The following is a 20,118-nucleotide window of genomic DNA, read 5'->3' on the forward strand; positions in this document are numbered from 1 at the left end:
TTTGTTCTTGCCCATTCAGAAAGGAGAGTGCCTCTTGTTTGCTGGAACAACTAAAGAAGCTAAAACTGCCTTGCATATATCTCAGTATTCTTAGCAGGCAGTTGCATTCACGCTACGTGTAAGATTTATTATTCCTGCACAGGCTTTGAAACCCACAGGCTTACAGTTAAACCACAAGTGATTTTGTCAGTTTTCAGCATTGTTAGCATTCTCAGGGGCCTCTGGGGAGACAGCATGGGAACATTGTGGCAAATTTAGGTGGTCTGCTCTTGGATTAATTTGAGTCAGACACCTCCTTGTGCTGAACAGATCTCATTTTCCTGTTTTAGATTCTTCATAATGTTGCCACAGAAGGAAGATGCCCCCGTGTTTTAACTGACTATGGTACATTCCCTATCTCTCCTCAGTTACCGTGTAGGTCTGGCTTAGCTTGGACACTTGAATCTGAGGTTGCCTCTTCAGTTGTATGCATAGGGAAGCCCCCTTTTAATGCAGCCCTAGACACAGCTATGGTGTAAGTCATATATGTGATTATTTATCATATTTATCATATCATATATATGTGAACAGGCAGATGAATTCAAAGTCATTCTAAATCATAAGAGTCTGCAGAGCAAACTCTTTTGTGCAAGTGTGGGATCTTCTTCGACAAACTATTTTAGCAAATTAGTGAGAAGCAGTCATTGGCAACCTGAAGTGTGACAGGGTCTGAGTTTCTGTCCCTTCTCTGCTGTGCGCGTCTCAGAAGAGCAGGATTTTAATAGTTATGACTGCAATCAACAGTTGAACAGTAAGCTTTGCGCTTTTCTCCACCCTCCAGTGATGGCCGAGTGCTTGTAGCCTTCAGCAGCGCTGCAGTCCAGCCTGTCCACCACCCTGACATGCCTGGCTGGCTCAGCTGGGTCCTCTGCGTGCATGACCAGGGAAGCAGGGTGACCACGCAGCCTCCTTAACACCACACTCTTCTAGTATCTGGATAAAAATTTGTATTACGAAGGGTTCTGTTCTCCAGTCTGTCTGCCTGTTTATTCTACCTAAAGCCCTTCTGACGTACTGGTAGTAGAGGGTAGGAGAAGCTTTCTAGTAGAAAAATTCTAAAATCTCTGTCATTGGAGCTTTTAAAGAATTTAGGGAAACATGAACAAGGAATTAATAATGTTTAGATATAGCCAGTCTGGGGCAGGAGAACAGACTAAATGACTTCTTAAGGCCCTTTATTCCCATAAAAAATAATGTCAATTCTGTGATGAAAATACAGGAATTCCTGCCTGTTGCAGCAGTGTCTGTCCTCAAAATACAATTACCACATCTTCAAGTATCCAGTTTAAACCTTGTTACAGTTCAGCCCTGTTCTTCTTCAGAGAATACTCATCTTTCAGTCTCACTCCAGGTCATCTTGGAGAACCAAACAACTTTTTACAGTTAAATAGCTCTAAGCACCAAAGATCATATTTGTTATGCTGAGGACAAAAAAAAAAAAGCTATGTTATCATCTGTTTGATGTCCCTGCATGGTTGCCCTTCAAAGTTCTTTAAGTTAGTATTTCCAACACACTCTGGCAGATATTTTTGTTAGTTTTTTAAACTCAAGTTTTCTCAACATAAGAACTTCTCTACTTACTCTTAACTCTATTCAAATAAGCGTCATGAAAATTCTCCTTTTAATTTCACAACTTTCAGCGTCCTCTCCAGAATACATAAATCTATAATGTAATCTAGCCTTAAAGCTATGAAATCATCATGATAAAATCACCCAAGCAATTCCTTGCTTCATTTTAGCAACCTGAGTAATGCACTGTATTTGCCCAGGCATATAAAAACCAGTCAAAGAGTGGAATTGAACCCAATGATGTTAGCTATGTTACAGGGATTTTTCCTAAGCACAATTTATGTGTCCTCTCCTTTGTGCTCTCTCAGATAACACCTGTCAAAACTTCAAGATTTCCTGGACTTGGACTCCAGCCTCTTGCTTTGATGGTTACATATGTCTTCCTTGCCATCTGATCTGTAAATCAATTTTCTTGACCTACAGTTATATAGATGCTGCTTGCCTGGTTATTCAGAGGAAGCTGTTGAGACAAAAGAGAAGCAATTTGTAGTCTTGTAAAGGGTTTTCTCCTATTCCTCTGCCTACAGACCTTTCGCTTCTATGTAAAACGTATTCTTTGTGTTTCTGAAGTCACTAAATCCATGCCAGAGAGCTTGCTCTGGTAACTTATTGTAGATCAGGGAAAGTGGTATCTTAATCCAGTTGTTGTCATCAACATGTAATTTATAGTCTTCTGGAATATCATGAGTCTCTGGAGATTTCCACTAACATGGATTTATTTAGCTCTTGCCAGTATGTGCTGAGATAATCTTATAAACTGCCACCCTTTAAAATAATTTCCAACTCTCTATCCCTATTTATCTTAGGTTATTACAAAGGGCAGCAATATTTCACTTTAAGACCCTGTACAGTGAAATACGAACAAATCTAACACAATGAGCAGTAAATAAAAATTATCTTCTTTACTCTGCCTCCTCCATCTGAATCGACTCATAAATAATGAAGGTACTGAAGGACAGGGATAACTACTCCAAAGTAAGCATTAGTTAAAGACATGTTCAGAGATACCTTGGGTATCAGCTCTGCAGGCACCATGTCTATTCAGAGAACCCACCAAGACCTTTGGGACTGCCAGCATGATTCATCCTTCAAGGGGCAAACAGCTATGAATTAAAAATAGGGCTTCTAGACTAACCTTTTCTTTTCTTCTGTCTACTCTTAAAGGCTCTGAAAAATATGTTCCAATGTGCATAAAGCTTCTGTTTGCAGAAACACACAGGTGTGTTGCATGCATTGTTTGTTAAATACAGCATTTGGAAGGTTATATAAACCACAGCTTTGCTCAGGAGAAGGAGATGCTGAGCTATAGCGAAGGTATATTATAAAGAGCATTACAGCAAGTACGCACTTTGCAAGAGCCATATAACATGCAATCTTCTTGCTGCAATTTTGCAGATAGTTTTCTTATGGTTTTTGCAAACAGTCTGAACTTTCCTGTGGTCTTCGAATTAGTGGGACAAATTCTGTACGTAACACTTGTGAAACCCTGCTGACTTCAAAATTTTCCCTGTGTATTTAACTGGTCACAAAAACATGTAGATGCTGAACTTAAGTAAGCATGAATAACACATGCATATCTGAACTTCAAAAATGTCCCTCGTTTGAAAGGCAGCGAAAGACACACACCACATACTTATTGAATATGTGTATCCCAGAGGGTCTACAGAAACGAACAAATGGCAGTTTTGCATGAAATGCCTATTTCAAGGATTTTTTTCTCTGCTCTTATTTTTTTGACTAGACATAGGAAGAACCGTGAAGCAGCCAGTGAACTTCTGATGAGACTGAAAGATAACAGGGATCTTCAGAAGTTTCTTCAAGATTGTCAAGAGGTAAATTACGTCCTTTCACTTCTATCGCTAAAAGATGCATCCTGCAGAAGAGCATTCTTACCCCATATTTTATGAGGACTGGAATACTCAGCATTTTGCAGTCAAGTCATCCAGTAGTATTTAGTGTGGAGTAAACAATTCAAAAAACCCCCTGCCCAAAACCCTGCAAAAATTCATCTGTTTGTTTTTTTTTCTCATTAACTGAATTTCCTTTTGTCATCTAAGCTAAAGACAGGGAAAATTGCCAAAAGCAGTGAAGATTTTCTGCTGTGGTGTGAATTAATCATGTGGAATCTGGTGGGATTAGCACTGAACTCATTAAGAATTTTGTCTATAGCTCTATATGTGTATGTGGCCTGGTGCAGGAGATTTCAAGTGATTTCTACAAAATATTAGAAGAACAGGAGGTTAGGAATAAGAGGGGAGCAGGATTAAACTGGATCATTTTTAATGTGTTATTTATCAGATACTTTGCATGTGTTTAAAACTGTTAAGTACTATAACATTTAAAAAAAGAAATCCTTTCCAGATTTTCTAGTGACTTACATGCATTGTTTACATTGAAGGCAACATTTTAAAGTTAGGAAGAATCTTGTTCCTAGCATGAGGAATTAATCGAGTAATTTTCAGGTTATTTCGTGCAGCGCTGACAGATACTAAGCGCCTTGCCTGTGATGTGCATTAAAAACTAACTATCCTTATCTGAAGCCTGCAAAGAGAGCTGACTATGACAAAGCTGTGCTTTTAAATTCAAGAGTCAGTATATTAGCTGCACATCTTATCCAGCTACAAGAGACTGGAAGTCACTGCAGTGTGTCTGAATGGAATTGCCCACAGCTGAGATTTCGTACAAGAAACAAACAAAATGATGATCATAATCTGGGCAAATGATGTTTACTGCTTGGTTGCCTAGATGCAGTCTATTTTCCTGCATTGCGTAAGCTAACCATGAACTTGGCTTAAATTGCTCCTTCCTTGGTAGTAAAAACATGACAGGCTAGCAAAAATTCTGCTGTTATTAGCAGCAGCTTCTTCCTTCCTCTGTAAATCTCTGGTACAAAAATCCCCCTGGCTCTTGGAGCTCTTCTAGCCTCTGTGTCAATGTGGTTGTGTTCCCTAGGATCTGTTTTTTCCCCTGTATCACTGAAAGAAAAAGGAGAACAAAAGCTCTAGCGTCTGGCCGCCTGAATGCCTTTCCTCTCGATTGTTTCTCTCCAGCCGCTAAAGCATGGATGTCTTGACTGTACGGTTCGAAGACAGAACTTACAATACCCAAATGTTACAAATTTCTGCAATCCTTTTTGAGAGGACATTAGCCTTGACAATAATTGAATGGTTGTTTTCTGAGAAGACAGCCATAATGAGATTTAGAATTTGCATTAGCATGATTACAAAGTGCGTACTGATACCTACGTTGGGCTGGAGGGATTGTGTGATGGAGCACCACTGTCCTGAGGGGTGGAAGGGAGCCAAGGGAATACCTCGCCCTTTGCTTTTTCGTTAGCGCTGACCGTGAAGCTGAGAATTGTTAGAAAACAGATTGAACCAGTCTCCGTTTCACCTGGCAATGATCCTTTGGCCTTCCTGCCCACCGCCTTAGGGACGGTTTCCCATCCGTCTGTAACTTGAGGAAAGGAAGAGTGTTTTCTGCAGTGTGCTCCGTTCCCGGGGCAGCCACTTTCCTCATCGGTCACTCCGTTCTGAAGCATTGTTGTAAATGTGGCCTCCTGCCCCTCGCTCCTTCCTGCCTCTGACTCGCAGGCGAGGCAGTGAGCAGGGTCAGTGGCGCTCAAGGAGGTGGCAGGATAATGCTTGTAACAACAGCTCACCGATGATAAACCCTTCCTCCGGGTCACAGATGAGGGAAAACGCAGCAGATTTTCTTGTTTTTAGTAGTCAGATACACTGTCACAGATTAATCCTGGGGTGTTGCTTTTTTTGTCTGTTTCTCACATTCATAAATATGAATGTGTTAGATAAATTTGCTGAGTGAATGAAGTAAAAAGTGACAGCAGAAAATCCTGAGAAGAGGAGATGTGATAAGTTTTGCCATTTAGTTTTCTTTGACTTGCTGCTCTTTCACAGCTCACCTTCGAAGAGATTAAAGCTGATCTTCCCTGTAAGAGCTTAGAAGTCCCAGCACTGTCTGGGCTAATTTCTCTAGGGACGCCAGAGTAAAAGCGTTTGGCGAGACTCCGCACGTCAGAAGTTTTCTGCCTGTTCACAGAGTGTGCCGGCAGGTTTTGTCATGCAGCGCAGATGTCTGTGAGCCTTGCGCCGTAAGATAGGCTGTGTCAACTTGGGTATTTGCAATGTGTGGGAAGTGTAGCAGCAGTCGGTGCTCTTTCACCTTCCCTTGTTGCTCTGCCAGATTTACAAGGGTTTTGTCTCTGCATTTCTCTCAGTTCATGCCTGGTTTTCATTGTGGAGTGTTACAGTCTTCTGGGAGCTGAGAGCAGAAACAAAATTTTGTGATATAGGTGCAAAGGATGGGAGGCAGCCTAATAGCTAGCTCTGCTGGCGTTAACAACTGACTTACGGTTTTCTGGAGAAATAAATACTCCAAGCGTCAACCTGAGGCACTGTTTTAGGGAATTGTTGTATTATTTTTTAAATCTGCTTTTGCACTGAAGATACTGGCTTCCAGTGACTATAGCAGTTGCAAAAACCAGATTTTAATAGTCACCCCTTAAATGCTTTATTTGCACTTCTGTGTTATCAGAAGGAACATAACAACATTGTGAGAGTCAGAAATGAGGGTTTTATCCTCACAGCCACTGGCTGTGTACCACGTGTTGTCTGTGTCTTGGGTCACCCCATCTGTTGATATGAACGATACTACCTTTCCTTGGGAAGCACTTTTAAATCCTCAGAGGACTTAATGCTGTGGCTGAGTAAAAGCAAACAATGAAAGACAAGCAGTGCGATTTGCCGAGTATAGCAGCTGTCTCCTACCCAGAAAGACAGTAGTAAAACCACTAATTTTGGGTTATATAGTAATCCTTAATGTAGCCTTTGATTGTTAGAGTAGCACAGTAGCCTGTTATAACTGTAAACTTCACTGCCTAAAGAGGTCTTCGTTAACATGAGCATTTTTCTCTTTAGACTTGATAGCAAGATCAGATGAGGAGTTTCTTTGATTGCTTTGATAAGTTTTCCCTTTTTGTGGAGCTTAACAGTGCCTTTAAGGGACAATTTAAAAAAGGCTTGTGAATGCTAAATGAATTTGTTGCCCTGTATCCTGAGTACATAGCGGAGAATTGGCGAGTCTCGCCTGTGCTCTGTTACTCTTCTTGTCAGGGTGCTTCCTCGGCAGGACAGCGTGCATTGCTGAAGTGGCATTCTAGAAACAAAGCTTAGATTTGTTTTGACATTTTCTGCTTGGGTAGGCGACTCTAAATATGCAGAAAATGAATCTTCTTCAAATTCTATAAAAATTTCTGTGAATCTGTTTTTATCCACACCTAAGGGATAGATAAAGCAGTCAGACTCACCCTAGGAGGAAATTTGGTGTTGGCTGCTATGATCATTTTCACATTCTATGTGCCCTTGACAAATAAGCTTATCTTTTAAAGTACTGGATTTTCTCCAGTGTTGATCTGGAAATTGTTCTCAGTGCCTTTGTATTTGCAGAAAACCGGAATGAGATCAGTCTTGGATTTTATGTTATGGAAAAAGGAAAGTCTCGAGTACCAAAACCCTACTGGAGATTGGACAAATAAACAAATTTATTTATGTAAACCTATATAGAGAAAAGACTATGGGGAAAAGGTACAAATGTGGTGTGAATTAATGGTACAAAACCATCTCTGAAGACTTTAGATACAAGTAGAAATACAGAAGTTCTCATTTTCAGTGTTTCCCTGAAAAATTTATCTTGGGGCTCTCTTTAATCCTGGAGACTGCCTTTTGCATGCCTCTTCATTAGCGTATATTTCTGCAGTGTCCTCAGGAAGTCAGTAAGGCTCCCCAGGGGTGTGGTGGTGACATTCAAGTCCCGGTCCTGAGTAGCACCTTGAGTAATGTTGCAAGGGAAAAGCAGTACGAAAATACACTGCGGCCAATAAGTAGGACACATGTCCCTGTTTCTCTTGCTGTTGAACTGGGTGAGACCTGTGTGCTTGATTTTGCTCATCATGGAGTTGATTCCTTTCTGCTTGAGTCATGGTTTATATATATCTTGGAGATGGATGTTTAAATTTAACTGTTAAAGAGGTGGATCGTTGACTGAACCCTAAGTAAAAGCAGTCTCTGAATCTCATGCAACTCTTCTGTAGAGGCATCTCTTTATCCTCGATCTGGCGGCATTTTGATACTTGGCATTATTTCACGCTACAGATGTTTTCACAAACACGTGTATTTTCCTTTTCAGCTCTCACTCTGGATCAATGAAAAGATGCTTACAGCCCAGGATATGTCCTATGACGAGGCAAGGAACCTGCATAGCAAATGGCTGAAGCATCAGGCATTTATGGCAGAACTTGCATCCAACAAAGAATGGCTGGAGAAGATTGAAAAGGTAACTAAAGAACATCTGAAAAATGCCCTCATCTTTGTCAAAGATGGTTATGCACAGAGATGGGATCTGTTCCTCTGCAGAATTCATTCTTGAATCATCTCACCAGCTAAGGCAAAAGGAGATTTCATTCGTGTAGAATAAGTATCTATCGCATTTTATCACCATCTAACCCATTTTACTCCTCATTGATGTTGTGGTTTTTATCCAAGACATTCTCAAAGAATGGTCATTGGCTAAGTTGCCAATTTAATTTTGTCTAGTCTTTCTTATCTGTTAAGAGGAAGGCATAACCTGGTTCTCATATCCAAAGGGTAAAAGGGGCAAATGTTGTGATTTGAGCTAATAAAGTGGAAGTACTTCCTGGGAAATAACTGAATGTAGGCGACGAACTGAATTTAGCCTCCCATGCTGCCATGCTGGTTTTCATTCACTCAGGACTATAATCAGGCTGCCTTTTCCCATGCAAAATTAGTGTATGAGGTAAAGTACAGCCAGTTTTGTGATTAATTAAGATTTACAGCTCTGTATCGTTACTTTGAAGGCTTTAATGTGCTGTGATGAGCTGTACTTTTTTCCCCCCCATTTCTCATGTGCAGCTCTGGAGCACTAAGGAAGTCTCGTCTTTAGCTCTGACAGTGGTTTTCTGTTCAGTGTAAGTTAGCTTAATTGCTCGTTTCCTCTCCCACTTTGGCACTCTGTATCCCATTAGAGGCTTTTCTGTGATCTGCAAATAGCAACATCCTTTACTGGTGTAATTAGAAGGCTTCTCTTAGTACTGGAAGTACTTTTTTAGTGATGCTAATACATCCTCACCCTTTGCCTCTGAAAAATCAGATTGCGGCAAAGCCACAGTTGACAATCACTGTATTAATGTTACCAGTGGTCACAGCTATTAAATGTGCTGGGTAGTGAGTAGTGTTCACATCTGAAAAGGTTTTGTCCCTTGTCAGCACCACCCAGGTACAGAGGTAGAAGTGTAATTAGAAGTAAAGAAAATATTTCCAAAACTAATACAATCTTTGTAAAGGCAAAAAGATCTCTTAAGTCCAAGTGCTCTGCTGGTGCTAGGTACAGGGTTCCTGCTTCGCAAGGAAGATTGTTCCTCTCTGATATTTGCTTAGACCCATGGTAATTGCAGTAGCCCATCGACATAACCCTCTTCAGTTGCACAGCTCCGTTTTGGTGCCATAAGCTCCCTCGCCCCACATTACGCTGGGTCTTCATCGCTCTCCCAGTGAAATGGTCCACAGAAGCTGGACACACAGCTTGTTCAGCTGCAGCTCCCTCCTCCGCTGTCACACAGGCAGCGTGGGGCAGCCTGCTCCACTCCCGTCTGAGCAGTGTCCCCAGGAGCTCTCACAAAGGAACGTGTGTAGTGGGGAAGAGAAAGGAGGCATTGCTTGACCTTCCCATTGCCAAGAAACCCTCTTCCTGGCAACAGACGGACCTGGGAGCTGATGTTCTGGAAGAAGTCACTGGATAATTGGAGATAGAAAATGAGTGGTTGATGCTGCCAGCAGATGAGGAATCCTGAGTGCTTACTAATCAGAATAATTTAACTAAGGGTCTGTGAGTGCTCCTGAGGAGGTACCATTTTGTTGCTCTTTGCTTTGCAGGAGGGAATGCAGCTCATTGCAGAGAAACCGGAGACTGAAGCTGTAGTGAAAGAAAAGCTGACAGGTCTCCATCAAATGTGGGAAGAGCTTGAATCCACTACCCAGACCAAGGCTCAGCGTCTCTTTGATGCAAACAAGGCGGAGCTTTTTACCCAGAGCTGTGCTGATTTGGATAAGTGGCTGAATGGTTTGGAGAGTCAAATTCAGTCGGACGACTACGGAAAAGATCTCACCAGTGTCAACATCCTGTTGAAGAAGCAGCAGGTAAACGGAGCGCAGGTTGCAGAGTGGGCAGACAGCAGATATCTGCACTCAAAGGAACAGACGGGGGATCCTTTCAGTTTAGAAAAGAATTTATTTGCTTTTCTTTCTCCCTGTTGTTTCATGTATCTTTAAGAAGAACCAGAAATGCACCCAGAAACAAATCAGCCATAAATTTCTTGATACAATCTCTACCTTATACTGCCTTCCTTCCCCACATTAATATCTCTATCCTGTCTCCCGCTGTAGTCCTCCAGTCATCGGTCGTTCCTTCTCTGTACATGGCTGCCTGCCTGTCATTCAAACTTGTCTGAAGCTGGTCGGTCCCTGATTCCCTGCTGTAAAGGCAGCAAGGAGTAGCAAGGACAGCAGGGAGCAATGATGCTCTTGTGTGCAATTAGCTGTGCTCCGAAGTTGTTCAGGGTAACTTGTGAACGACTGACAGAAGAGATTCAGCTGTGTCATTGGCCAAATTCACCGTTTGCTCAAGCAGGCATAACTGAGGGATATCAGCAGGTGGCCACAGTTGTGAAAATGTATTTAAGCCTTGTTCTTTGCAATATGAATGCTACAATAATTATTAATGTGGTAAATCCTTACTGACCAGCATCTGTTCTTCCTTCTTATGAAGCTATTGACGTACCCTAGTCAATACTAGTATCAACTGCTTTTACCCTGGTTTTCAGGACCTTTTTGCCATGTTTCTGTTTAGATGCTAGAGAATCAAATGGATGTTCGTAAGAAGGAGATAGAGGAGCTGCAAAGCCAGGCAAGGGCTTTAAGTCAAGAAGGGAAGAGTACAGATGAAGTAGATGGCAAACGCCTTACTGTAGAAAAGAAATTTTTGGAGTTGTTGGAACCTTTGAATGAAAGAAAGGCAAACCTGCTGGCCTCCAAAGAGATCCACCAGTTCAACCGGGATGTGGAAGATGAAATTGTGAGTATAACAGAAATCCTATTCCCCAGACAATAGGAAAATGTCACACCTATTGCAGAGCTATCACAGGAAGAAACCTTTCGATCATGTCTCTCAATAGCATGTTTGAGTAACACTGCTTTTTGCATCTTGTGTGCACCAGCCTCTCTCTGCTGCCCTAACTGTATCTGGGATTGCTTGAAATCATGTGTGCTTTTCTTCTCTTACTTTCAGTTGTGGGTCGGAGAGAGGATGCCTATAGCTACATCTACTGATCATGGACACAACCTCCAGACTGTGCAGCTACTAATAAAGAAAAATCAGGTAAGTAGGTGCTGTTAGAGCTCCATACCTGTTATTTCTCCATAGTGCTGACTAATTCAGGAAGGAAAGGCTTGCGGTGAAATGATGGGTGCTTCAGTGGTGATGTGCTATGGGGGGTGGTGTGACCACCGGGTGGTGGCATGTTCAGGGAGGGCACAGCCCCGGTTTGTCCACGAGCTGATGGCATGTGTTTTACTGCCCCTCTAGAGTTAAGACCCCTGACTGGCATTTCTTTTTTGTTTGGTGCAGTGTCTCATCAGTCTGCTTTTCTCCCATGTAGACCCTTCAGAAAGAAATCCAGGGACATCAGCCTCGTATCGATGACATTTTTGAGAGGAGTCAAAACATTATCACGGAGAGTAGCCCTAATGCTGAAGCAATTCAGCAGAGACTTGCAGACTTGCAGCAGCTGTGGAACCTCCTCATCGAGGAGACAGAGAAACGCCACAAGCGCCTAGAGGAGTCTCACAGAGCACAGCAGTATTATTTTGATGCTGCCGAGGCTGAGGCCTGGATGAGTGAGCAGGAGCTCTACATGATGTCAGAAGAGAAAGCCAAGGTGAAGCAGCTCCACAGCAACACTAGTTTGGTTTTAATTGCTTAGCTAGAGGGGGGCAGGTGACATAATTGAATATGTCGCTAATATAATGGTAACATAAACAAATTTAATTCCCTTGTGAAACCTCAAGTGATCATCTCTTCTGTCTGACATCTCTGATAGTGTGGAGGATAGGCCTTGCTGTACTGAGTCAGTGAAGCATCGTCAGACTGTGGATGGCAACTGTGTACCTTCCTTTGCTGTAAGGTCGGAGTTGCCAATACAGTCCAGTTAGGTCAAGTTTTCTGGTAGTTTTGAATCACAGGGAACAGCACGATGCACCTGTCTGTGAAACAGGCCTGAAGGTCACTCAATTGATACCATTAGTCATCAGCTTTTACTCCCAGTGAAGTGAAACCACAATAGCATCAGACCATACCAAAGAGTAGGTGAACTTCTATTTTTCAAGGAGGTGTTAAAGTGCTGTATCTTATTTGTTATTTACATTAATATACTGCATTCGTTGCCCTGACAAAATGAAACTCAGCTTTGTATCAGTATAACACATTGCATGGGTGTTCAGTCTTCAGTTAAAAAGGATTTGTTTTCTTTTTTATATCTAAGCAATGCAATTAAAAAGGAATATTAATGTGAATAGTATATCACGAAAAATATTCTAATGAAAAGGCTTATTGACGATACCAGTTAACACTGAGAGTTGGGGGTTGTTTTTCTTAAGCATAACAATGCATAGAAAGTTTTGATCAGAATTTCTTCAGGCACCTTGGTGTGGAGAATCCTTTGGCATGGGCTCCGTAGGATTTCTTTTCTTTGGCCCAGGCTGTCGTTGAAAAGCCTGACAAGTGACATGTCTAAAACTGTTTCATTTTTCTGAGCCCTGCACAATCACTAGTGTTGTGCAAACACACAAAGAGCTTCATAGAAGGGGAAATTCAACATGCTTAGTGCACAGCTGATGTAATTTTGTTCTGCATCCCAGAGAGGTTGTTGCATTCACTCTTTCACTTGTTGTTTTGCTTTCTCTGGGTACCATTTGCTGTGAACTCAACTATTAATACACTGTTGTCAGAACAACTTGTCTTCAAGCTGTACTTAGGAGCAGTTCTTTATAAATCTTTCTGGCTACTGCTTTTTGCTCGCACGCCAAGTTGAACTTGCTGCGTGGTGTCTTTGTCCGGAGTGGGGGACTTGACTGTCATTTTCTGTCACCGTTACAGGATGAACAGAGTGCGGTGTCCATGCTGAAGAAACACCAGATTTTGGAACAAGCCGTAGAAGACTATGCTGAAACTGTGCACCAGCTTTCAAAGACCAGCAGAACTTTGGTGGCAGATAATCACCCAGAAAGGTATTAACTGCCATTTTTAATTGGATTATGCGTTCTTTTAGTAGTTCAGTCACTTCATTGGGTCATTCTGACACACAAAGACTACAGTAAAGAGTAAGTAGCTCAGAAGAGTGTACAGAGGAAGAGGAGTTCGGCCTCACTCAGTTCAAGATGCATGTTGGACAACCCTGATTTGGCCAGAAACAGGATCCTGAACAGGGTCAGCATGTACAGCTGCCGATTTCTGGATAGTACTGGACACCTTCAATAAATGTCTGTTGTATCCTTTATACAGGCTAGCGGTGTCAGGTCTGCCAGCACTGCTGAACCTTACGGAGGTATAGCTATCCTGAGAGACAAGGGTCCATATTCACTCTTTCAACCAACTTTTATGTCCAGCCCATAGGGTCACAGTCATTTATCCTTCTGTCTGTTAGGGCAGTGCTCCCCAAGATCTTCCTCCTCTCTTTGAGATTCCAGTAGAATCAGAGACTGTAATCTGATGCTTTGAACATGGGCACATTAACATCTTGGCTTTGGTAAATTTATCTCAACTTTCATAAATAGCTTTCCCTGTGGGAGAATTCAGGAAGCTTAAGAACTGTTTTGCTGTAAGAGCTGCAGCTAAGCAAACAGAATTCTCCGTTGGCTTTGAGTGCAAGGCTGATTTGACTATGAGGGTGATGTATTTACCTGCTCTGCCTTAGCAGATAGGAAGATAGGACTATCTTAGGAAAAACACTCTCTGCCTCTGGTGGAAGATTGTTACTTTAACTCAGAAGCACTCTCTTGTGGTCCTGATAATTTCTGATGAGAGTGGATTTCCTGGCTGAGCTGACTAAGTACTGGAATAACATAATCAACTTTACAAGGCAGAGGGAAGGCAATTTGACAGGGCTGTATGGCTCAGACAAAATATAGGCAAAAGATACGGCAAGTAGAAATATTAATCACTTTTGGAAATGCTGAGCTTTAGGGAGTAAGAAACCCATGAGTACTTCTGAACTTCAAAACAGAATTTAAATGAAAATGAAATGCTGCTTGCTTCAGCAGCTCAGATCCTGCCTGTAATTTTGGGAGCAGACTCTGGTGTGATCTGTGGTCAAACAGATGGAGAGCTTGGTTCCCAGCTTCACTCTGTAAAGCCGGGAGGTTATATGTACAGGGCAGAGAAGTTTTCCAGCTAGTGCAGTCAACTGTGCCAGCAGAGGATTGGTCCAGTGTGTCTGAGTCAAATCTGTGCGTGCAGCAGACATGCATTCTGTGGATTAAATAGCCCAAGAGTGATTTTTATTCCTTGTAGTTTTTTTTTCTATTTACTTTTATTATTTGCGAGAGACGATGAGGGCTCAATGCTCTCTGTTTTTTTCAGTGAGCGTATCAGCATGCGCCAGTCCAAAGTGGATAAGCTGTATGCAGGCCTGAAGGATCTAGCTGAAGAGAGACGGGGCAAGCTGGATGAGAGACACAGGCTGTTCCAGCTTAACCGTGAGGTGGATGACCTGGAGCAATGGATTGCTGAAAGGGAGGTGGTGGCAGGATCCCACGAGCTGGGACAGGATTACGAACATGTAACAGTAAGTTCTTTGGATGTGGCTGCAGGTTGACCTTCCTTTTCTGGATGCTGCACACAGTAGATGGTTAATATAAACGGGTGGCTGGCTTGCTTGGTTTGCTCAGATCGGTTTGTAATTACAGCGCTGCATGAGTCTGTTTCTCTGCGTTTCAGATGCTACAGGAGCGATTCCGAGAATTTGCCCGAGACACTGGAAACATTGGACAGGAGCGTGTTGATACTGTTAACCACATGGCAGACGAACTCATCAACTCTGGACATTCAGATGCTGCGACAATTGCAGAGTGGAAGGACGGACTCAATGAGGCCTGGGCTGATCTCCTGGAGCTCATTGACACGAGAACACAAATTCTAGCAGCCTCTTATGAACTGCACAAATTTTACCATGATGCCAAGGAGATCTTAGGACGTATTCAAGACAAACATAAGAAACTGCCTGAAGAGCTTGGTAGAGACCAAAACACAGTGGAAACGCTACAGAGAATGCACACAACGTTTGAGCATGATATCCAGGCACTCGGCACCCAGGTGTGTAGCAGGCGAACGGTGCTGTCTGTGGGTGTAGGAACCTGAGCTGCAGAGTTCTGCTGCTGCTCTTGGCCCTTCCGTGGCTGGGAGACAGAGTGCTGCCAGCTGCTTTCCAAGTGTATTTCTGTGGGAATAACTTCACCTGCATCATTTTCTTATCTGTCTTTCTGCTTCTCTGTCATTGCATTAGGTTAATTAGTTTATCTAAAATAGAAATCCGTAAGTACACAGATTTCTGAATACATAGGTAATTGTTGAACATTATTCCATTTCCTGTCCTTGGTCGAAGAAGAAATCATAAAGGCAGAGAACTTCTGTATTGATTTAAAGTAAAGCAGAAAGCTGTGATGTCTCCTGACAGTGCGTAGGAATAGAGAGCGGATGGACAGGCATGAGGGTAGCACACTTTAGCTCCTCAGAGGACCTTTCTCTGATTGCCTCAAGCAGCAGCACCAGCAGTACCCTGTGTGGCTGATATGGTTGGGTAATAGCTTACTTTTGAAGGAAAAAAGGTTCATTGTCTCTTCAGTCAATTTCTGAAAGACATTGAACAGATACTAAATCTGTAAAGAATTTTTAATGTACCAGAGGTAATTGAAATACAGGTTTCAGATTTTTCTGTCCTTAAAATTGTTCTTGGGTGTTATATTAATTGTGCTGGAAGCCACCTTAGATTTACCTGCTCCTTATGCCATGTTCACCTTGGTGAATGCAAGACACCACTATCCTGTCCCATGGAAGAATCGATATTCCAAAGGATACTTGGAGGACAGGGGCAAATATGAAGGCATGTGTAAGCCTGATTGGTTGTTTTTTGGTGGGGTTTGGGTTTTTGTTTTTTGTTTTTTGGGTGGTTTTTTTTGTTTTTTGTTTTGTTTTTTTAATGCCAAAAAGCCCCAGCCAAACCCTCTTCTGCTAGGCACTTTTAATTTTTCTTTTCTGAGAGGCAAAGGAGGTCTGTAGACCTACATAGAGGCTTTCTGACTTGGTTATGAAGTTTTTTGTTGTTTTTTTAATGCCAAAAAGCCCCAGCCAAACCCTCTTCTGCTAGGCACTTTTAATTTTTCTTTTCTGAGAGGCAAAGGAGGTCTGTAGACCTACATAGAGGCTTTCTGACTTGGTTATGAATCTGGGCATTCTGCCTTAATTACTGCTTTTTATGATGCTTCCTAACAGCAGTCTGAAGAGATTTAAAGTACATAGTCCAGGCTAAGATTTTTAAAAGCAGCCAAACTTGATCTAATTCCGAATCTTTTGAAGCCAAGGTATGTTAAATAGAAGGCAGCAGCCGTTCATACAGCACACAGGGGATTCTAAACGAAAAAACAATGTTCAGCTGCCAAAATGAGAATTTCGGAAGAGAACGAGTTGCTTAAAGAATGGAGGAATTACAACTGACTGCATTTATCCCAGTAGGTCAGAAAAGATAGCTTTTATGGCCAAGCTGCCTGCCAATTCTTGATTATGTTGCAATTTACATAGTTGTTTACACTAAAATAAAGGGGATATAACAACCATTTGATTTTCTAAGTGTTTTACTTTTGGAAGCTGTAGATTTTATACATAAAATGGGAGACATTCACAAAACACCAATGCCAGTCTCTCAAAAAGGTAATTATAATCAAGGCCTAAGTGAAGGAATGTGTAATCATAGCGCAGAGCTGTGGTGAAAGCGCTTAGGACAGTTTTCGGGTGAAACAGCTAGAGCACCGAGAGGGATCATTATGACAACGGCCTGATCTCTGCCTGTAGCTAGAACACTGTTTAATTTGGTGTTCAAACGTCTAAAAAAAAAAAAAAAAAAAAAGAGAGAAAATAATTAGAAAAGAGACAATAGAACATTCCTGGCTCAAAAATATGTGAAACAGTCAAGAAATAGCATTTGATGTCCCAAGACAGTGTTTGAAAGGAAAAGATACTTCTAATAGTAGAAAGATCTTTGAATTTCCAAATTTTCTTCTGTTTGAAGTCATGATCTACGTTTTTGAAAAAAAAAACTGTTGTTAAAATACGTTTTTTATACTCTGTCAGAGTAGCGGTTTTAATACAGGAGTTTCTGAGTGACATTGAAAATTTCATTATGAAAATGGTCCCCATTTGCCCTGACATTTAACAGTCACTTTGTATTGGCACCCAGTTTTACAGGAGGTTTAGGCAGTGGCAAATCTTTGTTATTTTGGGGGCCCCTTGACCCAACAGTCTTCTCCAAGAAATATTCTCAGAGGGATATACTGACTTAATAACAGAACAAACCTTTTTAGTGTCGACAGGTCAAATATATTTGCAATGACTTTAGAAAGCCATTCAAACGATGAATTAGCAGCTAAAATTTCCCTGTATTTGTGACTCAAAAGTATCCAAACACTGATGCATTTCTCTCTTATAAAAACATACCAGGTGAGACAGCTGCAGGAGGATGCTGCACGCCTTCAGGCTGCCTATGCTGGAGACAAAGCTGATGACATCCAGAAGAGGGAAAACGAGGTCCTAGAAGCATGGAAGGCGCTGTTGGATGCCTGTGAGGGCCGCAGGGTTAGACTGGTGGATACAGGAGACAAATTCCGTTTCTTCAGCATGGTTCGTGATCTCATGCTTTGGATGGAAGACGTTATCCGACAGATAGAAGCCCAAGAAAAGCCAAGGTAATGTGAAGTATCTCTTCTCAATCAGAAGATAAGGCTGCAGGTCAGTTAAGGAAAAGACTCAGTATCGCTGAGCCAGAAATTCAGAGAGAGGCTGTCAAAATCTGATGGTAGTGTAGCAGCTTGCTTTTGTGTATCGCTGCCCAGCAGGGGCTGGGGGCTACTGAAGTAATTGCAATGTAAAGTTGTGTTCAAAGAGATTGTCCCACACGTTTGTTTATTTGATTTCTGATTCAGACCAGACTGGTGCCATTCCTAAGGAAAGGCTGCTAGCAATCTTGCTTCCTGGACTACAAAGACAATCTAGGAATTATTTTTATTGTACAGTTCTGGGTTAGTTTACTTGTTTGAAAATGTAACAGCTGTTAAATCTGGAATACATGTTTCTGAACCATGGATCGATCATTTTAGGGATGTTTCGTCTGTTGAACTACTAATGAACAATCACCAGGGTATCAAAGCAGAAATCGATGCCCGAAATGACAGCTTTACTACCTGCATTGAGCTCGGCAAATCTCTTTTGGCAAGAAAACACTACGCATCAGAGGAGGTACTGTGCTTACTGAACGTGTAACAGCCGCAGTGCAGCTGGCCTGTAGATTTTGTTTCAGCTGGAGAAACTTGCATTGTGTAATCTACAGATTAATAAGCTGCGTATTTATAATGACGTGCATTACTTCAGGGACTGTTCCACTTACTTGCTATTGTGAAATTAGTGTGTAATTTAACTCTGTGAATTGATGTTGGGTAGCAGAGATGGCACCTAAATTTAAAGTATCATTTTCAGTCCAGGAAATGCAAAGAAGCTGTTGCATTCGGTTCTGCAGAGAGCACTCTCTGGGATGGCTGTGTTTGGAAAGGTGACTACTTTGAGCAAGAGCAGACACAACCGTGAGACAGCCTGAATTTTGTACAGGGGAACTGGAATGCTGTGAAGAGGCCTGCTAGGGGAAGGAGCAGGAAAAAGTTTGTCTCATAGGGAGTAAATCCAGGGAATATTAAGAGAAAAATGTGTCCAACTGCTTAAGGCCTTGATTTATTTTCTGATTTGTCTAGGCCAGAGGATAGAGGCTTAATCCGTGTTTCTTCCTGCCTCCCTTCAGTGGAGAGAGGATAGCCAAATGTAAGATACTGCCCACTCAGGGAGGTGATATTTTCTGTGTCTGCATTACACACAAGTGCTGTGGAGTATGCTCGGAGAAGCATTTGCTGAGGAACTGGGAGGTTTTGCTAGCCAGTATTCACCCTGAGAATAACACGGGGCTTACGCTGGCACGTCAGTGGTGTTAGTGCAGGTAGCTGCAGGCTTTTTGTAACAGTCGTGGGCAGCACATTCTGCATTATTTGCTAGAAAAAGGGCAGAAGGTGCAATACATGGTTGCACTATTCAGATTTGTTTGTCTGTTATACTCTTTTTATCAAATAATCTTGGTGCTGTAGTTTTAAGAGATACTGTATGCTTATGCAAATGTGATATTTTAATACAAATGTCATATTTATTTATGCTTCCAAGAGAAAAACAGCTGTTGTGTTCACATTTAAGTCACTTTCTGACAGTCTAGCACAATGTATCCTGTCCGTAAATGCCAGTGCCTTTTGCTTTTACTGGCTTACGCGGTGTGGTGGGGTGAGCTTATGTAACAGTCCTGCCTTCTCCTCTTCCTTCAATCCAGATCAAGGAAAAGCTGCTGCAGCTGACAGAAAAGAGAAAAGAAATGATTGATAAATGGGAAGACAGATGGGAGTGGCTGAGACTGAGTAAGGAGGTCCTTGGATTTCTTCTGGCAGGGCCATATCTAACTCCCTCTTCACTGTGTCTTTCTGAGCATTGAAAAAACCTGCAGCTCCTTACTCTTTTATTAACAGTGCTTGAAAGTGTGTTTGTACTGTAATAACTGTAAGATTCACACCTGTTGATTGTAAAATAACTGAGAATTTGAAACCAAGAAACCTGCACCAAAGGTCTTACTCTATATGATCAAATTTGGAGCTGGGTGAAACAGATCTACTGTATTTTGCAGGTGTCACATTCCAACTGTGTTTCTACAAAGGATGCACTACTAAAAAATAGGGAGAAGTAAAGCCCTGCTACCTTATGCATGTAACGTGCCTGCGTTATCTGAGAGGCTAGAATGTTGAGGAGCAGTTTACTGACAAACTGTTTAAACATTGCAGCATTTTGCAAGTTTTACACCAGCAGCAACAACCCAGTTCTGATACTCTTAGCAAGATGATCCATATCTCGTATACAGACTGAAGCCTTCACAGCAGACAGTTGTCCAGGATCTCAAACGTATAGTGCAGTGTAGTCATTTTGTGGGGTTCTGGGCTGCTGTGTATACTTTCTTCATTGTTCCTGAGCCTCAGCAGGCTTTAAGAAATACAGTAGCATGGGCGATTGTCCCTCAGT

The 20,118-nt window shown here is 41.9% G+C and overlaps 1 protein-coding gene across 8 annotated transcripts in view; it reads left to right on the forward strand.

Moving 5' to 3' along the window:
* SPTBN1 (spectrin beta, non-erythrocytic 1) overlaps window positions 1–20,118 on the forward strand; it is a 141,712-nt gene that overhangs the window by 108,109 nt on the left and 13,485 nt on the right. For all 8 annotated transcript variants that reach the window (XM_009288447.2, XM_009288445.1, XM_019474432.1 and 5 more), the window contains 12 exons: window positions 3,350–3,440; window positions 7,813–7,959; window positions 9,576–9,839; window positions 10,549–10,773; window positions 10,987–11,076; window positions 11,357–11,635; window positions 12,853–12,983; window positions 14,335–14,539; window positions 14,692–15,066; window positions 17,464–17,708; window positions 18,120–18,258; window positions 19,382–19,466. In XM_009288447.2, the coding sequence (XP_009286722.1) occupies window positions 3,350–3,440; window positions 7,813–7,959; window positions 9,576–9,839; window positions 10,549–10,773; window positions 10,987–11,076; window positions 11,357–11,635; window positions 12,853–12,983; window positions 14,335–14,539; window positions 14,692–15,066; window positions 17,464–17,708; window positions 18,120–18,258; window positions 19,382–19,466 (2,276 nt within the window). The remainder of the gene's footprint in view (window positions 1–3,349; window positions 3,441–7,812; window positions 7,960–9,575; window positions 9,840–10,548; window positions 10,774–10,986; window positions 11,077–11,356; window positions 11,636–12,852; window positions 12,984–14,334; window positions 14,540–14,691; window positions 15,067–17,463; window positions 17,709–18,119; window positions 18,259–19,381; window positions 19,467–20,118) is intronic.

This window comes from Aptenodytes forsteri, unplaced genomic scaffold, assembly GCF_000699145.1.
Source record: "Aptenodytes forsteri isolate BGI_AS27 unplaced genomic scaffold, ASM69914v1 Scaffold185, whole genome shotgun sequence".
Taxonomy (NCBI): domain Eukaryota; kingdom Metazoa; phylum Chordata; class Aves; order Sphenisciformes; family Spheniscidae; genus Aptenodytes; species Aptenodytes forsteri.